Raw genomic sequence first — 21,484 nt, forward strand, 5'->3', positions numbered from 1 at the left:
ATAGCCTTTTGCCATCTAGTGTGCAAATTGTCAATGCCAGATCGATAAAAATCAATAAGCTGATGAACGATAAACAAGTATTTAAAATTACAAAAACGATATTATTTTCCGGTTCACCTAATATATACAATATTCATTTAATTTAAGAAATCAGCAATTTCCAATTTGGAAACGGAAAATACAATTAAATCTTATTTTCGAAGTAGCTAAAAAAACGGTGATTCGTTTATTTTAAAATATAAAATGTTTCTCAGGATTAGTTTAATCGAATTTTTGATGTGCAATTATTTTTAATAATCCGACCATAATCAAAGTGGTTTTCAATAGAAAATTCTTATGATGACCAACAGCTATAACAGCGCCATATAAACGTAGAATTACTATTGTTTAATCTTGTGGTTACCTCGGTCAAATCTTTTATTGCGACGGCTGGATTTCGAGAATCGGATGACACGGTTGGGTAATCATGTTAAGCATTAATTCAAGGCACTCGAAGGGATTAGGCTCTTAAGAGACAAAGCACTTCGTAGCGATTTTGGTCGCTTGAACAATTTGTGATATATTTAAAGCTCTTGGAGTCCCAAACGTTCAAGGTGACAAAATCATAAAACTCTGTTCCGTCACAAAGTGGAAATCTCGAGGGTTACAATTTTTTTCATCATTTTCCGATCATTTTACTTCTCATATCCTGTGTTTATGTCCCACGATTAGGGACTCTCGACCGTACCTGACCCCAAAAGCCACGAAGTAAAACACAAATTGCTCAGGCGACGAAAATAGACGGTCACCTGATCTGTCAGGGTCCTTATAGTGTGCTCGGTGTTTAGAGGCTCTAGAAAGTAATTGAGTTGGCCACGCGACTCTTCAAGTGGCTCCCTACCAACGCGGCGCAGCGGGTTCCCTGCTGGCCCTTCTCCTCATTGCTAACCACCTGTTTTGAGCGGAACCCGCTATCTATCTTTGCCTTGTCTTCCTCTCTTTTTCTCTCGCGACTACGCGTGCAAGTAATAAAGAAAATACACATACGCGTGCGTATACACTGGTCGGCCACTCGAAATTCACGCTGTCTATTGTGCGAAGGGTTTGACATAAGGCCGATGGGCGCCACCGGTTTCCAATCCCCAAAATAATGCATCACCACTCCCGTACTCGTTGCCGTTGTCATTCTATTACCCCTTATGTACGGATGCTCCCTTGCGATCTGTTTGCTCGTCTTCTTTATACGGATAAGCGAGAGTCCTCCAGTGCGCTCGTGCGCGTCTTCTTTTAAATTATACTTCATTAACGCGTGTGCCGCGAGTTTCTACTTATCTCCTGTAGGATGAATTTGATTCGGAAATTACAAACTTGAAATACTGGATTATTCGTTGTGGTAATATTTAATTATACGTATAGTGAGATTTCCTTCTTCCATTCCTCCTGTATTTGGTGACAGTATGTGTGTAATCCTTTTATTATGATCTGTGATCATTTAAATTAAAGAAATTCAAATAGTTTCGTGCTATAGACAATACTACGATGATTCGAATGAAGCATATATGTTTAATAGTTCCGGTGGGTTTTCATACTTTTGTGATAGTCTTGTATAATACGATTTCCTATTTCTTATTCATTTCAAATAAAATTTGGCTGGGTTTGTTGAATCGTGTCAATTTCAAATTTCATATACTGTTTTTGAATTTAACTGTATTATTACAATTTCATCTACATCATCGTTTTATTCCTATCTGGTATTATTTGCTTTGCTATACATATATGGTCTCCGAGATGAAAAGCTGACATTCAAAATCAATGTAAAATATTTTTATCACTTAATCCTACTTGTCTGAAGATAAGTGAAATCATAAACTATTAGGTTGTCCGAAAAGTTTCTTTCGTGAGTTGCATTCAATTATTTTCTGTGGCAGTGTTTATATAAATAGACAATCTAATTTCTTAGACATTGATGCTGTAACAGTAATGAAGCGAAATTAATCGTACACAATTCAGTAATGTAACATAAAACATAAAATATTGTGTATATATTAATTATTAATAAAACGCAAGAAACTTTTGGGACAACCTAATACCTTCTTTTCTACAGCCCATCTATCGCAATGCTTTCCTATATTTAAAAGACGAAGACCATACATCCAAAAGTTAGCAAACAAAAGATTAAGCTGGAGAGTAGCTTGTCGATACAGTTGAATTGTTATCCGATCGATCAAAAATGTCAACGAGCGGTCAAAATATTTAATGGTATCGAATGTTTGCCGAAGCGAAACATCGTTGAATTTCCAAGCAGACATTAGGACAGCGTCGAATCTTGGTAGAAATAATAGAAGATAGAATAGAATAGGAGATCGATTTCGTATAGCGAGAGGAGGATGGAAAGGGAGGCAGCGTAGAGGACTCAATCTAGAGGCACCCTTCCAGCCATCGGCGAGCCGTGACGGTTGGCATCTGTTCTGCGGGCCAAGACCCCAACGAGGCTAGCAGAAACAACGACAGCGACAGCATATAACGCTACAAAATGTCAAGAGTCCTATCACGGCGTGTATGTGCGCTCAAACGTTGAAAATGATCTCGCCAGTGCCGTGCTGCTCCACGTTTTTCCAAATGATTTAATCCATCAGCAAAGAGACACTTCAATCGTTTCAGTGATTTTTCACGAAAACTTTCATTGACTGTGCCGAAAATATACTCTTGTAACGTCACAGCATCAGATTTATTTATTTTTTTATGACATTGGCAGCATATAACGTTACAAAATGACAAGAGTTCTCTATCACGTGTATTATACACATTCAAATGTTGAAGATAATCTTGCGAGCACCATGCTGCTCCACGTTTTTCCAAATTATTTAATCCATCAGTAAAGAGAAACTTAAATCGTTTCAATCGCAATATCATCGTTGCAATCGTTGCAATATCATCTTACGATGCAGATATACATAATAAATGAAGCTGAAGTTTACAATACATCTCAACGTTGAAAGAGGATAATTCGGTTGGCTTTGAAATTTTCTGATATTTCCGATCGCGAAAGAATTTAAAAACGCGGATATATTAAACAAAAAAATAGATATAAAGTCGAGCTACGCTTGCTTGATAAGGGTCAGAGAGGAAATCTGGAAATGTCTTGGGCTTTGGCAATGCCGGTGGAAGAAAACTGGCAAGTGACGGCAAGAAAAAGGGAATGCCTCCACTTTCCAGGAAGGTAGATCGATGGCGATTTTTCACTCACTTAGCCCGGCGCGCATCAATATGCATTAAGCTGATCGGTTCTCCCTATTGGTTTCTTCTCTTTAAGAGCAAGAGAGGGAGAGAGAGAGAGAGGGACCAAAAAGGTGGACGAAGAGAGTTCAGACCGTAGAGAGAGGGTTGGTTGGAATAAGGAGTTCCCTCTTTCTACCCTTTGCTTCGACGAAGTAGGAATGGAATAAGAAACAAGCACTGTGTGGGAAGCTGTTAAGATATTCTTCGAAAATAAGGATACCGTATCGGGGTAATTCTCGGTAGGTAGAATAACCGTAAGGGAATCGAGCCGAAGTCTCAAGTACGACTAAGATTCCGTGGCTCTACGATACTCCTGGGTACGTTTTGGTATCTGTCTATATAGGCTCTTCTGTAGTCACAGCGCTCGATATGCTCACCACTTTTCGTAGAGACGGTGGGACAATCAGCGTCCACTTGAGCAAGGATTCCTGAAATGTCGAGAATTTTCTCACCGGAACAATAAGATTTTCTCGCTTCGGCTAAGCGTGTCGGAATCAAATGACTCTAATGTCGTTTTATTGTTACTTCGATGTATGGAGAATGATGGAAGTTGTAATGTATCCACGAAGGGGCTGATTTTTTATTTAATAAATATGCCGGGAATTCAGAATGTAACTTCCTAATGTTATAAATTTCTGTTACCTAATAGCATTCCTATATTTCGTATTAACTCTTTCCAGTTGAACTTATATCAACATAACACTAAAGTATCATTTATTTTTGTTAACGTATTTCGGAGAGAGGTTTATGCAAATTTATTGAATGTGACAAGAAAATATAATGCTTCAAAGGATGGAAGCATTAGAACAAGCATTTGAAAGATTAGCATATTCTCGCGTGTATTCGCGTGTATTCGTTAAATTAATTACCTGTATACTTTAATTTGTTTGCATTTAATGTCTCGCACAACACATTGAAGAGTTTTCGTTTCTTTCTCGATTGAACGTGATTCTCTCTCAACACGAAAGCGGGAAGCCAGTTTCGTCGATCCAGTGACACCGTTCAGCCGATGATTAATGATAGTGCGAGTGTACTACCGTAGTTGCAAATGACCTTGAAAAGTGTAGGGTGCAAATGTTTGTTTCTGTCACAGTCGTGCCAAAAAACGCACCAAATGGTTTGCTCGGGCAATCCCAGAACCGATTCCGCTGATACATAATGGATCGACAGGAGATAAATTAGCATAAGTTTTCCATTAGCAGGCTGAACAGATCGAGATATCGATAATATCCAATATAGATTCCAGCCGTATTTCGCAAGTAATGCGAGTGTTTTAGGCGTCTTTCTCCTCTTCGGACTCGTCGAAAGGACCCCCGCATATCTGTCGTCAATCGGTTAGGTATATTCCGTAAATTTTTTGGTGATTCGGCTAATTGGGCGAATTTACGAGGGAACCAAGCCATTTTGGGCTCTGAAATATCTGCGACCCCTTTTGGCCCTTAACGATCGTACGAAAACCGCTCAGAGTTTCTAAATTTCACATCGAAGAAGAGGACGAGGTATCAAATAGCTGCACAACTGAAAGGGAATCGCGGATATCTTCGATTTGACCTTGATCAATTCAGTGGGCAAAAAGGATTCGATGACAGATTGCCGTGGGCTTCTCGATATCATCGATTCCAATAAATTACGCATGTTTGATATTCTTTTGGACGTGAAAATTGTGGTTGGTTGAAATAAAACTTGGTTATTAGTAGAATCTTCGTCATGCGAATTCTCTTATCTGAACACATTTATACATATAACTTTTGAAATGTATTTATTATATTAGCTTGCATAAAAAATGCATAAAATTCGCGATCTAGTTATCAGTTTCAATTATGCGACCGGTGGAGCCAAAAAATAATTAGCCGTACAAATACAGCGCTATTTATACGGCGATTTCCCGCTCGAGCGATCGGCCGTTCTTGTTTCTGTACAGGAGTGTGCACGCGTGCTCTCGTCCATTTATTTTAGGGGTATGCTCAGAAAGGAGGGTGTGATACCCCTGCAACCGGGTCCCATATGTTTCGCGTACCAGAACGTGTACTACCACTGAGTATGTTTTGATTTCCCTAATAGTCGCGTTAGAAAATAGTACTTCCAGAATCAGTCAGCCTGAAAAATACGGACCGATAAAATGCAATTGGTTCCTTAGCTTTCGGCAGCTGTGTATTGGAAGAGTCTGTTTCGCAGGTTGCATTGTCATGCAAAACAATTCCGAACTTAATTGTACCGTGTTTACTTGAAATTACTTGTGCTTTATTTCGTTTTATTCCTAAAAACTTGCTTTCTTTATTTATATTTTAAATTGAGTCCTTGAAAGGAAAGAAATTTGTAGATAACACTTGGTTGACTTTAATTAGGGGATGGCGCCACCACAAATCTAGCTACCAGTAGTTCTTAAGACAATACTTATAAACTTTGTACTTTTATGCAGCTTTGAAGCTGAATTCAATGGTGTAATCAAAAAAATGTTTAAATAATTTTTTTGCATTTAAAAAAAGAAATTGTTTGAAAAAGCAATCAGATCGAAAAATCCAATAAAATTGTTTACGCCATGGAATTGAGCGTTCAAAACTACATATAAAAGTACAAAGTTTTAAAATGTTGTCTCAATAACTACTGGTGCCAGTTTTTGTGAAAATTAGAAGGAAAATAAATACATATAGCGTAACTACAGGATTCTGTAACAAATATTATTATTTCCTGACTGTACTATAGTTTGATTCTACCAATGAATGGCAAGCCCATTTCAGTATGCATCGTATACGTCGTACGCTTAATAAGTTTCCCTTATCGATGTGTGCCATCTACTAGCAGTCAGACGACACCCGTCATTGTCGCTCCTATCTCGGTTGATGGTTTTCATCATTTTTATCCAGTTTACCGGTGTGCGAAACACGTGATACTTACTTCGTAGGTGAAACAGCATTAACACCGCGCGGTTGAACATGTGTCGCTAATAGCACGCACTTTCACTTGTTTAACTTCTAACGAGGCGTCAAAACATGTCTGACTTTTACGACTTCTGATACCTTCGAGCTATGTTCCGCATATTCATTCTTTCTGCTACCCTTGAATTTATTTGGATTCCTTTATCCATCAATGCATTAAATATAATTAAGTATTCTCTCTAAAGTATAAATATCTTAAATATAAATCCAGCGGTCCATCAGATAAATCACTACTTTATCTGAAAATGTGCATGAAATGCAAAACCTGATGAGTCGAATATTATACGCGTGTGGGTTTTTAAATGAAAATAACAACGACAAATATTTGCGTGCATTCGTAAAATGTAGATTGGAAACAATGACGGGGTAAATTCGCGCGTCGCTTCAAACGTCAAAAGAACTCCCAGCGTTCTGCAATAATGCCGAACCAGAAATACTCTGACCGCCCTTGATATCGAATCCATACTGATGGAATTTCGCAGCAAGGGTACGAGACAACGTAGCGCGATTCGGCCAAATTTGCATGCATTAACGCCACAAGCGCGACTGATTGACAATCCGTGTGTCATTGTGACGTCGACCAAATCGCCCCGAACATCCTTCACCAATCGCAATCAATTAAGGTAACCATTGATTGTTACGCGTTTGGACTCGACGAAGGGAATATCGCGAACCGGTATTTATGTGGATGATAGACGTGCCATTGAAAACCACAATATCAACAACGACGAGGGATCCGCTCCAAAGTTTTTCATATTCTCAATAGACGCTTTTCGCTGCATTTTTCATAACATGTATATCCTGTTTCTTAGCCTTCATAAATTTTTAAAATTCTTTTCATATTTTCTAAGCCAGGGACTGCTCATTTCAAAAATTAATTGTTGTTTCATGAAGAAGAATATTGTTGTGAGAAATTTTAATTGACGAGGTTTGAGACATCGCATTGTCGCTAAAGGAAAATATTAAATGACTAAGCGTTGATGGTGCTTTTTTAGAAGTGATTTAATTGCTCTCTCAAACGTGAAATTTGTGCATATCTGTAAAGACACACTCTGACTCAAGGTGTCAGAGCCTCAAAGCTTCTGACTCTCAAAGCTTCAAATATTACAAATTTCAACTGTCGGGACACAGTTTCCACAAATCTGACTTTGTTTGTTTGATTCCTCGCGTAATATGTGTAAAATCTCGCCACATATATCGTTCTGAAAAGTCGAGCGAACCCAAAATATTCACCACGAGGTTGAGGTCCAGGCGAGATGCCAAACTGCGGTGTGTCCGTGAAGGATTAAATTTTATCGTTGGAGGCATTTGCGTTTCCGTTAATTCACGGTATTTCAATATCTCTGCGACCCTGGCCCGTTACTCTCGCCGTGCCAGCGGTAACAAATTTTCGAGGCCGCCCATTAACTTTTCAAACAATTTCGAAATGTATAAATCCTCCCTTTCGCGAACGAACGAACGTTCATCGTGGTATTAATCGGCCGGGGCTGCCATTTTTCCTGTGAAAAATTCTCCCGCGTCATCCCCTCGAAGAGGCCATACGTCCAGGGAAACGAAACGATCGTCGTCGCGCACCAACCGAAATGGAATCCGTCAAATTGACGAAGGGTACAGTAGATAGGCGCGTCACTGCGTTGAGGGTCGCGGCTCGGCCGAACGGAGAGGACGTGGTTGCATCGAGCGGAGGGCATGCGAGGGCTATGATCGATGTTCTGAAATTAAGGGTTTGCCCACTGAGCAAAATAAAGTTAACCAATCGGGCCGACGACGAATGACCCGATCGCCCTTTATCGGCTCTGTCCTACGTCGCGGCGGCTCGATGCCCGATTTTTTTCATCCTGTCCCACGTTTTCCAGAGGGTTACCTGCATGCCGGGTCCAATTGACGAAAAAGTGATACGGGGACAAGAGACACGGTAAATCGAGAAACTGGACAGGGAAGAGAATTTTTAGAAGATTGAACACGTTTTGATAATTTGGTGTATTAATCAGGGCACGTGTAAACCTTCATATGTTCAAACGATTTAAAAGTAAAAGGAATAAAATATTTTTGTTATAACTGGACTGGAGATATCTGTGCATTTATAGCGAGTTGAAATGTGTGAATATGTAATCATTTATTATTTATTATTTATCTCACTATACACAGTGCGAGTTTGGGATTCGTTCTGTGATGATGTTGGCGTAGACTTTACCAGTAATATAAAACCCAAGAGCAACCTTCCTTGCAATTGCTCGAGACTAGAGTTTTATGGAAACTCCAAGTGAATGAAACGTAAAAATGGAAAGGGCTTGTCTTTCCATTCTCTTTCTTGGTCGGATTATGGTGGGTTCGTTAAAATAAGATCCCCTATCAATGGTACCGGTACAAATATAATCAAGTTATTTGGAGCCCGTTCGTCGTTTTAACCCATTATGTTCAGTTGGGGTCTGGTTTTAGAAGAAAACTGACAACTGACTTCAAGAAAAGCGCATGCTTCTACTCTTACAAAAAGAAATTCTGTCCTCCGTCGTGACAACACGGTGTCCGATTTCTTTCGCCCTGCCTCAGGTTTTCCAAAGGGTTACCTGCGTGCCGAACCATTCCCAATTGGCAAAAGAGTGATACAGGGTGGAGGTACACGGTAAATCGAGGAACTGGCCGTAGATGGGGAAGAGGATTTTCATAATTATGGAACGGCGTTTGTCCCGGGAGATTCGTCAGTCGACGGAAGAGCCCCTGGCGCTGTACGGCCATGACAATGCCATTTTAATTATGCATGTTAATTGGTTTCCGAGTCTAATACCGGCTTCTCTAGGACTATTCTCGCGGCGCGTCTGCTCGCGACGTCGCTGATCGATGTTGCGTGTTGATCAATCAGAACTGTTTCGGTAGTCATAACCATTTTGACCCTTTGAGTGTGACAGGATTATTTCGATGACAATTTTCATAAGTACGATTCAATTGTATGGTAGATGTTCTAAGTATTCACATATCGCTTAATAATCGGTCGCGAATGGGTTAATAAGATTTAAAGTTTAGTACACAATTTTGTCTTTGAAAAAGTATTAAAATAATTCGGCTTTTGCAATTATTGAAAGTAGGAGTACACTATAACGATTTCAACTTTAATTTTTTTTTATAGAAATAATCAATGGAGATTTAAAGATTTTTAACGATCAGTTTTTTTGGTTTTATTGGCCATTAAAATTGGTGTCCGTTCCATATGGGAGCAGTGTTTGTATGTGTATGCGTATGTGTTGCTTGCTGGAATATATGTATGTATATATTGGTGGGCTAATAGATTTTCGGTCGGGAACAAAACCGCAATGCAGAGCGCGAGGGCCCGTTCGAGAGAATGAACGAAGGGTATCAATGCCACTTTGATTGAGACGGCCCCGGTCGATTGTGACATGCTCGCTCAACTGTGCAGAAAATACAACGCAACCCCCAATCAATCGTGTTTATCTGACTAAAAAAAAAAGGAACAAATAACAAAAGCGGATTCTATGCCTAAGCGTGGCCATTTTTTCACCCTATCACTTTCTTTCACCGAACGCCGTAGGAGACAATCCGGCGAAGCCTTTCGAGGACAAGACCATAATTAGAGTTCTTAGTTAGAGTATATAGAAGACAGATCATTCATTCGAAATTTCATAATATTTTTATACTTTGGAAGACAAGGGATGATTAATACATTCACTGCGAACTACGAGATGCGTCCTACTTCAAACTGATTGCAATTATTCAAACGATAAGTTTATAGCCTTGTGAGTCACAAATTATTGCTAAAGAAGCTCGTAAATTTTCAAATTTGATACCAGACTTTTAAATCGAATTGTGCACTTGCAATTGGTTTGTTTTTATATAAAATACGTATTGTGATTTCCTTTTATTACTTTTCCCTGTATCTGGCTACTGCAATAAATACATTAATATTTTTTAAAATTTAATTTGAAAAATCAGACTTTCAAGGGTTAACCGTACCAACATTTAGTTTTAGAAACTCCTATAAGTATTATTAATGCAAATGCTTGACAAACATAGTCTGTATGCTAAGTCAATCTTCTAATCCTATGGATCGTTCATTTACTCTACGTCCAGCACGATCTACCGCAAACCAAGCTGAGAGACGTAGTCTAGGGTGGCTCTCGATATGACACGCGACCACAACGTGGCTGCATTTACATTATATCACGGTTTATACGATGTTAGTTGGTTGCGTGCGTGCCACATGCCGAACCAGCATTTTCGAAATTAATTTTTCTAATGCTTCGTCGGATGAGACTTACTTCGACGCAAATTCGTTATAATGAGGCTAACACGGTGTCATAAGCTTACAGGCTTGGCTGGAGTAATAATGAAAATTTGTTCGAATTCTTATTAAACGAAGGAAGGATGTAAAACAAATAATAATTTTCTTCTTTCTTTCTTGTTCTATGATGAATCATTTTCAGAAATGAAAAAAATAAAGTGTTTGGAGGTGCGCGACCTTTTCGAATACGAATGCAAAATTAGAATGTGACAATGTCTTTCTGTTCCCAGTTACAACAAATAATTGTTAGAATGCGTAGTTCAAAAAATAAATGAATACTGAATCTGTTAATTTAGTAGTAAATTTGTTTAATCAAAGACAAGACTCGACAACTTCTTCTCTATGAAATGATACGAAAAAAACATTTTCTCGAGAACCAAATATTTTAACAACAGTTTCTCAAACTGCACGACCAAACCTTTTCAAGCTGAAGGGGACATTTTCTCGAAAACTATAAATAACGCCTATGCACTTAAATCCAGGAGATGCGGATACGAAAAGGCTGCAAGGCAACGGAAAAATAGTTATGTGCAAGCCTCGTAGGCTTTACCTGTCTCCTACGTGTAACACGTATCCCGTGGATGGGGATGAAAGCTCCGAGACGCCGTTGTATCGAAAACCGGACGTTGAGCACCCCTGAGCACAAGATGTCCTCCTGAAGACTATCTCGGCCTGTGTCCCGCGGGAAACCTCTTCCTTCCTACCGTTCCTATCTCAGGACACTCTATAGACTATTCAGATATCAGGCTCACCCTACTACTCCCATGTCAGGTTGTGTATTTGTGTGTGGATGAGGGGGAGAGAGAAAGGGGGTAGGTGTCGGAGGAGAGACAGAGAGAGAAAGAGTGTGTGCATGTATTTCCAAGGACAAGCAGCACCATGCAGAAGGTGGAGGAGGTATAAGTACGTCTGAGTATTCGAGTGTTCTGCTACCTTGCAGCCTCGCCGCACCTCGTAGGAAACGTATTTTGCAAGCCTAAATATCCTGGGTTTCTAGTTGTGACGGGATGCAACGCTATCTCGTAGCTGGCTACCTTCGAGAACGAGTTATCTGAACCCTTATTTCCCAGATCGTTGCGAACGATGATACCGGGGTTGGTAAACTAGTATTATAGCAGTTGATGTTTCTATGAAATTCGGCGATACGTACGCCTGCTCGTTAACCGGTTAACGGGTTTTGACAAGTACTCTCGTCGCGGAGAAGTGACAATATACTGTGCTATTGGCGGGAAAACTTGTTATGCGTAAAAAGTAGATACAATTTGCTATTTCCATTCCAATCCCAGTAAAAATTAAAATGTATTCATAAATTTAACGTGATTTAAATGTATGGAGAGAAAACAATTAATAGTAAATTAAAACTAAGGTTTCCATCATTTCTTTTCTAGGAAGAGAGATAGAGAACAAGTTTATTCAACATTTATGTGCATAATTTAATTATTTTATGCGTAAAAGCCCAAAAAGAGGAAACTGTCAATTTGTATGATACTTTTTTGCTTCCAGATCGAATCTTTTCCATTTTAATTTCATATTTAGGATTGTTTTTCACGCTTATAATGCACAACCAGTTTATATCGTTAATTACAATAAGAGTGACGAGGCAAAAATCATGATATCAAGGCTTGACGAAATATGATAGAGAACGTGAGAAATTTGACTCACCGGTCGATGATCACAGGGTCGCTTGGCGTTTCGTTTCTGTTCCCGCAGCTTTTCTTATCGCAACATCGGCTGCAACGAAACAAGATAGGCAAGTCAGAGATCGGTAGGCGCGCGTAATTTTCGAATAGTTCGCTCGCAGAAAGCGTACGCTATGTCAGCCTCAATTCGATTCGTGGGTCCAGAAGGGTCAGAACTTTCGAGACTGGCTAAAAACTACCAGAACCCTTGAGACTTCGCAAGTTCGGGGGTGGAGAGTAGTCAGACCGAAGTCCCATGGGTCAATGAGTCAGCCACCCCCGAAGAATGACTGTACCCTCGTGTGTTTCGTTACGTTTATGGTTTGCCACCGTAAGGGTGGTTGGTTGCATAGCGAGCACATACTCTCCTCTTCTTGCATACGTAGTCGCTTGCAGTGGAATTATGATCTCAAGGTACATTTGTTATTACAACTCTGTATAAAACTATCGTTACGGCATTGAAATTGCCAATATTGAGGAATTTTATTGTATCGGTATCATTTGAAATTTTAAGTATATTAATCTTGCAAATGAAGATAAGTGATACGGTTGAAGAATTTAGCTTTTTTGGTGTTATTTGAATTTACAAATATATCATTCTTGCAAGTGATGATGATAAGCCATATTTTGCTAGTCATTGCAGAAAGTAACTTACCTACACATCACCTCGTGAGTCAAAAGGACTCTGCACATCTCAGGATTCTTATCCTGTCCTTCGTACATGATAGCCTGAAACAGAAAATGACATTGTTGCAGAACAAATCGCAGTTTATTCTCTATTAATCGACTGATTCTTTTAACAATAATTTCATCAATGATTGTTTTAACTACATTTAAAACAATAATAATAATTTTCTAGAAGTAAATTTATGACAGTTTCCAATATAGTAATGTGACTTAGCAATCTACCGATAGATGCATGGATTAAATTACAGATGAACAATATTACAGGCTAATCACTAATGTTATCGTGAAATATTTGCTTAATACCATTAGAAGGTTAAATACTTTTTGTTGTTTGCTGTGTTTGATAATTTTGAAACTGGTGGAAAACACGCAGGGCATTAAAGAACTCCGCACCGCAGGTCGGCAAGTTCCCTACAGGATCGGTAAGCCATGGGCGGCCTAAGCAAATCCGTTAAGCCTCCTTCACAGCCTTCTGATTGATTTTTATTTAATGACAACGCGTTACTACCCTGTGCACGGGCACTCACGATTGGGGAACAAGATGCGGATTAGTCCTAGAATAACACAATGTGGATAGGTGGGCTTCCTTTGATCTCGGCGAGGGATATCCTTCGAAGGATGATAAATACTCTTTAACGCGAGTCGCAACTTTTAGCTCTGTATTATTTGCACAAATTTATTTTTATTGCAATTCAATTTCTCTGTCTAAGCGTTGGGAGACCTAATGTAAATAAACTGAATACACACACATTTCGTGATGTACGTTTTAAATATATGCAAATCGACGCGACAGTAATTTCATTCACTATTCGTTAAACAGACCCAAAAAAAGAGCATAACTACCGTTCGAACGTTTGTATCTCCATGCGATAGACACGTTAACCGTATCACTTTTGCAATTTATCGCCGGTGGCTTTCATGCTAGATTGCATGTAACGATCAAAATTGCCAGAGTTTACGAAGGAGCGATAAAATGTAAATACTTTGAAATACAGTATCCCAGGGAATTCGTCGGGTTGACGTTGGTACTCGGCATGCAAGAGCAGTTGAATAGCGGAGAGCCCTGGTAACGGTATGAAATACATTTCGCCTCGGCAGTTAGGTGCGACTTCTGGAGCGACATCAAATATTTATACGAACGAAATAACCGAATTGCAACGTAAACGAACCGCGATGACTGTATTCGTGGCCGTAGGTAAATCAGGGAAGCATCCCCTCTCGAAGTAAAAACTTCAGCCCGAAAATACGGAGGGGCAAGAATAAACACGAGGAAAGGGGGGACCGGGAGGGGAAGAGTACATATTCCTGGTAACGGGAAAGCGAAAGGAGACATAAAACGTTACGTGCCCTTTGACCATTACGGCTTCTAATAGTTGAGCAACATGCGATCTTATTTGTACCGAGAATAATTAACATAAGTGTCTCCCTTGTACGCATTAACTTCTACTTCTAGAATAGAGGTTATACTTGCTCAACGGTTATATATTTTTTTGTTTTTCAAACTTATCATCGTTTTGACCACGAATCTTGTATATTATTCTGTGATTTTTCAACCTGTTTATATTGAACCTTGTTCGTTTGTTTTAATGAGTACTACATTCCCCTGAAGTTTCGTACAAACTTTTTAATACAGTCTATAAATATGTACGATACATGTACTTTTATTTGCGAAAATGATTGAATACTCCGTCAACGCTTAGTAAGTACTTGGTAATTGATTAAATAAATACTTTAAATATTGCAGTATTATTAGTAGAATCGAACAATTTATTATAAAACATTTTCTGACAAACAGATTTTTTTCTCTAGGTCTCCCTAAGTGCATTTATAAACAAATATCGATTGGAGATTCAGATACAAAAGTTTCGTATATAGCAATCTCGAAAGATAGTAATTATTTTAAATGAACGCGTGTCACTGTTTTTCGAAGGAACTAATAAACTTGTCAAACTTTGATGGCACTACTTCTATAATTTAAGACAGTATTCACATGTCACCTACAATAATTGTTGCTTATACGTGTAACGACTGTCGGGTAGGTCATGTATAGCTTGTGATACGACATGCGATATTATTTGTTCAGCAATCATTACCACTGGTACGACACGTGTTGATTTAGCTTACCTGTCGCACTTGCGAACAATTTCGAGCAATTACTTTTTACTACACCCTTCATTCTCGCGAAACGCTAAGTCCTTGTTTGTCTTCGCTGTCACCTACATCGACAATATTGCTTATCTATAACGTGTATGGGTACGCATACCCACATCGATCAATAAATTACTTTCTTCTCTAGGCGATTGATCCAAGTATCTTCTACGCAAGTTGTCTTATAATTTCTATATTTATTCGGAAAAAATCACCAATCAAAAAATATAAATACGTCGTTTTACCATTACTTAGTGTTATGCCATTGGTCATGCTTTAATATTCCATTCTTCGTAACAAAAGAAATTTCTGTAAACCGACTATTTTTCGTAAACCAGAGCATTCACTTAATGTCGTCGTAAGTGGTTTAAGGTTATTAAAGAATTTGTTTACCGTTCCCCCCGTTGCTTGCAAGCTACTTTCATAATCGCGAAGTCTCAAAAAGAGTCACTGTTGATGGTACACCTCTTTTACGGGCACACTTATCCGCTGAAAAGTGTGTGGTTATGCCGTCGAATATCTCAAGGGGTAGCTGGCTCAAGTAAGCAGAGGGAGGTGGGAAGCAACGTCAGACAACTCGTCCTGGGGATACCAGCAGTCAGCGTCAGCCCCTCGGGGGCCTTTCTTCCATTACCCTTTGGTCCCAATAGAAACGTTTGGGCCTCCCCGCTGCCCTCCAATTCCCACGGGAATTACTTACGGACTAATAACGACGGTGCACCTACTCCGCTGATCTTGATTTTTTTTTCCAATTCTTGCAAGTCAATATTATTTGATCAAAGTGTGAATTACCTTAACTTTGTTCAACGTTCGCGGTTCAACTGAAGTCGCTTGACTATTGTGTTTCGAATTAATCAAAACGTGATGTAGCACTTTCTAGTAAACAAAGAGGTCATCGAGCGACTAATGTAAATGTAAACAAACAAACAGAATAATGACCATTTTACGAGTTTACAGTGATGCAAGGAAGAGTCGAAAACGCTCATGGAAACAAAACCATAATTTTGTTCGCGACGGGCCTCCGAAAATGACAGTAGAATAAGGAAGGAAAAACGTACAGAAGGGCGGAGATAAATTCGAAGATAGTCATTCAAATCTCCCGTAATGATTTCCATCCCGAATCGAATCGAAAAGTCCCCTGGGAATCCCCTTCTCCATCGGTCGTGCAACCCCCGACGTCTGACGTACACACCATTGTACAACGTACATGCAATGTTACTCTCACCCCTTGAAAGAATGTCCACCGGCATAGAGACAGCCGACACACTCTCCTCCTCTCCTTATCTGCCAAGGATTAACTTATCTCGAACCCATTATTTCCTTAATCTATAGTTAAATTCTCATATTTCAGTATTATGCACGTCTGCTCGACGTACGGAGGTTGATACCAATTCGATTTGGCAATGTTTAAGGATTACGTAAGCTACGTCACCTCTCGATTCGTAGATATTGCTTCTTTTCCAACAGACGGACCGGACGACAACGAGATGGGAACAGAAGCTCGAGTTTCGATGGCCGATTTAGGGCACCGGCCATAGAGACGGCAACATCAGCGCGATGTTTCACGGAATCCTTCCTCGATTCTCTTCTCAATTCCCGCGGGTTATGTTTCGCAAAAAAAAAAAGGAGGAAGTTCCGACTGATCATCTCCAGCGGCGGATAGAAGTTGGAGCTTAAAAGGGTTAGGTACAATTTCCTGTTGTTCATTCATTTAGAATAACGGCGGTACGCGGTTCGCTGTTGCTCCCATCCTGTAAGTGCTTTTTTATCCCCGGAACTAATTACCATTTAGCATTTTTAATCCTGCGAAAAAACGCATTCTGGCTCTCCCATCTTTCTCCTTCCCTCTTCCTGGCCGGAAGTTCGTTCTCGAATGTTTACAACGTACGTTGTTAGCGCCATTCAGCCGTGGCTCCACGGCACTCTTTTCTTTCTGTGGAAGCTGCTCGTATTTTTCTGGAAATTTTAGCGAGAAACGCACGGCAGTTCTCGACATTCCGTTCCTCCCTTTTTTTTCTCCTTTTTCCATTTCCTCGTCGAGAGTGCTCCGAGCGAAGAAATTGAAGAACAGCTTAGGGGCGGGATGGCTTCGTCGCGAGCTTAGCAGCCAGCTCGGTGTAGCAAATTATTGCGGATTTATAATCGACCGCTTGATTCGGTTTCCAGGAACCGGCCACATTTCCGAATTCGAATTTACGAAACATAACTCCGATGCTCGTCTATGGAACTTTATCTTTATTTAGGAATTATTTAGGGTTGTTTTGTTTAGGAAAGGAAATGGCACTTTGTTTAACACATTCGCGACCGCTGACGAGAATTTACGTCGCTTCAAATTCTATTCCTGGTTATGAAAAAATTACGAAAATTTTTGTATTTTATACACTACATATGTACAACAATGATATTTCGAAATATATTTTGTCATTTTTATGTTCGCCCTAACGATACAAATTTGCGATGTCCAGCTTTAGGAACGTAAAATATCTGCCGGTCGCGAATGTGTTAAGAGATTTAGTTGTCATTGAAGATTTCTAGAACACGTGTTGTATTACTTAGAACACTTTTTCTTGATGCAAATTGCTGTCATCATAATTTGGTATAACAATGGATAAGGGAGTGGCAGAGGTTACAAAGGGTGCCATACTGCAAAATAAAATAAAAGTATACAGTTTGAACAATGAATAACATGAACTCGAAATGGAATACATAAAAAGCATGGCATTTCCGAATTGGCAGTTAAAATTATTATAAAATTAAATATTGCTTTTGAAGTATAAAGAGAAAAATCTATCTGTGTAAGAAACTTTTGTACGTAAACATTACTATAAAATTAAATATTGCTGTGAGTTATTCACCGTTCACGGATTTAGCAACAACGTGAAAATAGTAAGTGGCTAAATTTCGAACCGTCGGAAACATCGGTAAAAGAATGAAACGGAATCTTGAGCGGGGTAAACGCCTCGATAGTTCTCGAGAACAATTGTCCACGAGGAAAAGAAAAGCAGAAGTGATAGATGCCGGGATACTCTTTTCGTCTCTATGGAGGAATCGTGCCGGTAAAGGGAGTAGAAAGTTGGATGGGGAGGTGGGATCGAAAACGAGAAAGCTGCAATTTATACATCAAAGCCTCGATTGAACGCGTCTCCTCCATTCTGCCAAAGCGAGAGGAAGACATACAGACACGAGAATCGATATATATTTACTTTGTTCGTATATGGAGTTTCACGCAACAACTTGCACGAAGTGTTTAGCAAATCTGGGTTGACGTGTTCCGACTGTGTGCTATATTCTGAAAAATTAACAAACGCCGGGAATCCCTGGATTAATGCTCTGAAAGCATTAAAAAAAAGACGCACACGTCGTTTTAATGGATACAGAAGCGCACTATCTATGTATTTAAAATCCACCGAAGCCGTGATAATATTAGTTGATTATTTAATAATGTTACAAAAGTTACGATTGATTGCCTGATCTAGAATGAGTTTAAGATGGAGAGTTCATGTTTCATAAACGAACCTTCGTTTTTTTAAAGAAACACACCTACTGTTTCTAAGTACTCAATCATCTAGTGATGAAATTTTCTAGATTTAAATAAGAATAGACCTTTTAAAGGCTCTACGAAGAAACCTCGTAGTTTTATAAAAACACATATACTTGTCGATTCGCTCCAAATAGATCACTCCAAATGATCTAGTCCAAAGTGATATCAGTAGTAGATGTGGATATCAGTTAAATCACTGTTGCATCATAATCATTATAGTATATATAATATGGACCGATTACTGTTTATTGTTAGCTAAACGTGTCACTGACATTCTTTCTGAAACCATTACGCGTATGTAACGCGAACAGCCAATATACCTTTAAAGGCAATTTAACGCACACAACGGATGTTCGTTTTTAAAAGTTATTCATTCGCACGGCAACTCGGAACCGATTAATAAAAGGAATGGATCGCGAATTGAGGAACGGTCTCTGCCGACGCAAGGCCATCGCGGCTTAGTAATTTAATCAGCTAAAACTAACATCAGCTCTGTTTCCCCAACCCTCCTCGTCCTCAACCGTCTCTTTCTTCTCCCTACTGCTCTTCTTACCTCCGTAACCGACCAACCCCAAGATGATTTAATCTTCTAAAATGGTACAGGTACCTATAGGCACTAAGGTCCTGGGGTCGCGACATGAAACAAAATAATTCAAGAAAGTGAGTATATCTCCCGTCCGATAGACATACAGCCCTTTACTAGAAAATCTACTCTACCGCCACTACTCGAATCTTTTAAATTTAATTTTCTGCCCCGACTCTTCCGAAAACCTTTTTTGCAAACGTTAACATCTTCAGAAATTTGTTATAGTTTCTGTTGTAGTTTGAACTTTCGACTTTTCAACTTTAATTCTTTCATAGCTTATCTTGACAGAGACACGAGCAACGCAACGCCTTCCAAGTGTTTAGTTTACCTTGGATGTAACATACTTATACGAGGCTATTCTTTGACTCGATTTTGTGAGACATAGACTGCGTTTGTGGTTAGGTTTAGATCGCGTATGTGTTGTAGGCGCGAATCACGCTTCGCAGAAAACGTTCTGTCGCATCTAAAGTAACACCCTCGAACGCACAAAGGACTTATCGCGCTCGCGATCGACCCGCGTATTTGCGTTTGCTCGAAGGTTATGATCCTTCTTTGCGCCCTATCACTGCACCAGGATCTACGGCCCTCTGTACAGGGTAACAACACGTGGTTCGCGGACCGTGCGCACGGTTCGCCACGTGGCGCAGATAACAGGATGGGGCAGACGCGCGGCGGTGGCCGCTTTCCCGGAGGGGTAGGAATCAACCCCCCGGAAAATTAAGTGCTTGTAGCTCAGATGATAACAGCGGTAGGAACGCGTCACTACGTCTATTTGGGTAGAGTTACGTCGCACGGAAACGGCAATCGAGAAGAAAGGAAAACGATAATTTATGAGTCAGTTCTATACGATGATTTGCATTAATTAAAAATTCGTTAACCCACTTTTTGCATATTATCACTGATTGGTAACTCTAGGTAAAATTCTGTGCAATTTATTTAAAAGTTTATTCTCCTTTGAGTAAGAAGCAAAAGAATTCGTGAAAAAGAATTTGTTTAAAATCAATAATTTATTTTTCTGAAATTGAATTTTTATATGAAATCGATAAAACATGATTAAAATCTATAACGAATGAAGGAATTCTTCTGTTCCACTGCTCTTTTTATACAAGAAATAAACCTACCCTCTCCTTTACCATTAGATCGAACACAGAGTGCAAAAGTCAGAGGTACTGTATAAAATATATTAATTATGCTTCATATTGAAGTGAATTGTTAATTCGAACTGTGTAATTGATTAAATGTATAATTATTGTTAGTTGTAAGAATAGGATTCCTTGGTTCCATTTTGTATAAGAGCGGTCGAAAAACTATTTCAATTAATCAATAAACAAATATGAAACATTCTTTCTCACCTGTTTCGTTGCGGAGTCGATAAGCCTCACGTAAATATCTTGCACCTGTCTGACACCTACAACAGAAATAATGGAAAGTGCTGTGTAGAAAATAACCGTCAAGTTTTACAAATATCAATATACAATGTTAATACATTTCACGAAAGAGTATACGCAATTAATACAAATATTTATTCACTGAAACTAATTCATATATTTAGGTTTGGATAAACATCTATTTTATAAATGCCGATGTTTTTTTATAAACTAGAATATAAGTTAGTCACGTTGATTAATGGAAGATAATTGGTAGCTGGCTCTTTAGAACCGATAATAGTTTGATGTTTTTTAGGTAAACGCACAGACAATACTGCTCTTTATTCAATTTAGTCCACGAGTTTTTCAGTCATCCGGTAAGAAGGCCCATTAAGTTAAGAACGTTCCGCGCAGGCATTTGCGACGGATGTGCATGGAATACGACGAATACGGAAACGAGTTCAAATTCTGACAAGTTGGGCGCCGCAGAAAGGGACTGTCCCAGAAAAACATACATATTAAGGAGCATTTAAGGTGGACGACGAGGCAAGCGGTCCGATCGCATCCCCGGGGACGTATGCACAATCTTCGTTGTTTTTGCATGGGCCCAGCCCGTACTTTGAACGGTCGAGTACCGACTTCACCGAGAAGATCGCTATGCAACGAACCATGGTAGGAAGGCAAATTCTTGTACGTGTAGTGCGTTAATTATTTTTGCGACTTTAGCCTCGCCAGGCTCGCCGTTTGCGTTGCTTCGGAGAATTTAATGATGACCGGATAAACGATGGGCTCCGGCAGGAGAAATACTTTTAGAGTTTACGGAACTTGAGGCATATTCTCGATCGGTTGGAGTTTGGAGGGCCTCAAAGTTCAGGTGGAATCAAGGCTACTTTTACAACGTATACAATTTTTATTGCTGATTGTAACGTCATTAACTCTTTATAGACCCGTGTAACCTTCAGGTCACATGCTAATACATCGAAATTTT

At 39.4% G+C, this 21,484-nt stretch overlaps 1 protein-coding gene across 4 annotated transcripts in view; it reads right to left on the reverse strand.

Annotated features, from left to right (window-relative positions):
• Positions 1-21,484, reverse strand: part of LOC128891456 (transcription factor collier) — a 90,118-nt gene that overhangs the window by 48,653 nt on the left and 19,981 nt on the right. For all 4 annotated transcript variants that reach the window (XM_054150948.1, XM_054150947.1, XM_054150949.1 and 1 more), the window contains 3 exons: positions 20,482-20,537; positions 12,823-12,896; positions 12,151-12,219 (listed from right to left, as the gene is read on the reverse strand). In XM_054150948.1, coding sequence (XP_054006923.1) covers positions 12,151-12,219; positions 12,823-12,896; positions 20,482-20,537 — 199 coding nt within the window. The remainder of the gene's footprint in view (positions 1-12,150; positions 12,220-12,822; positions 12,897-20,481; positions 20,538-21,484) is intronic.

Source organism: Hylaeus anthracinus, unplaced genomic scaffold, assembly GCF_026225885.1.
Source record: "Hylaeus anthracinus isolate JK02 unplaced genomic scaffold, UHH_iyHylAnth1.0_haploid 12001, whole genome shotgun sequence".
Taxonomy (NCBI): Eukaryota; Metazoa; Arthropoda; class Insecta; order Hymenoptera; family Colletidae; genus Hylaeus; species Hylaeus anthracinus.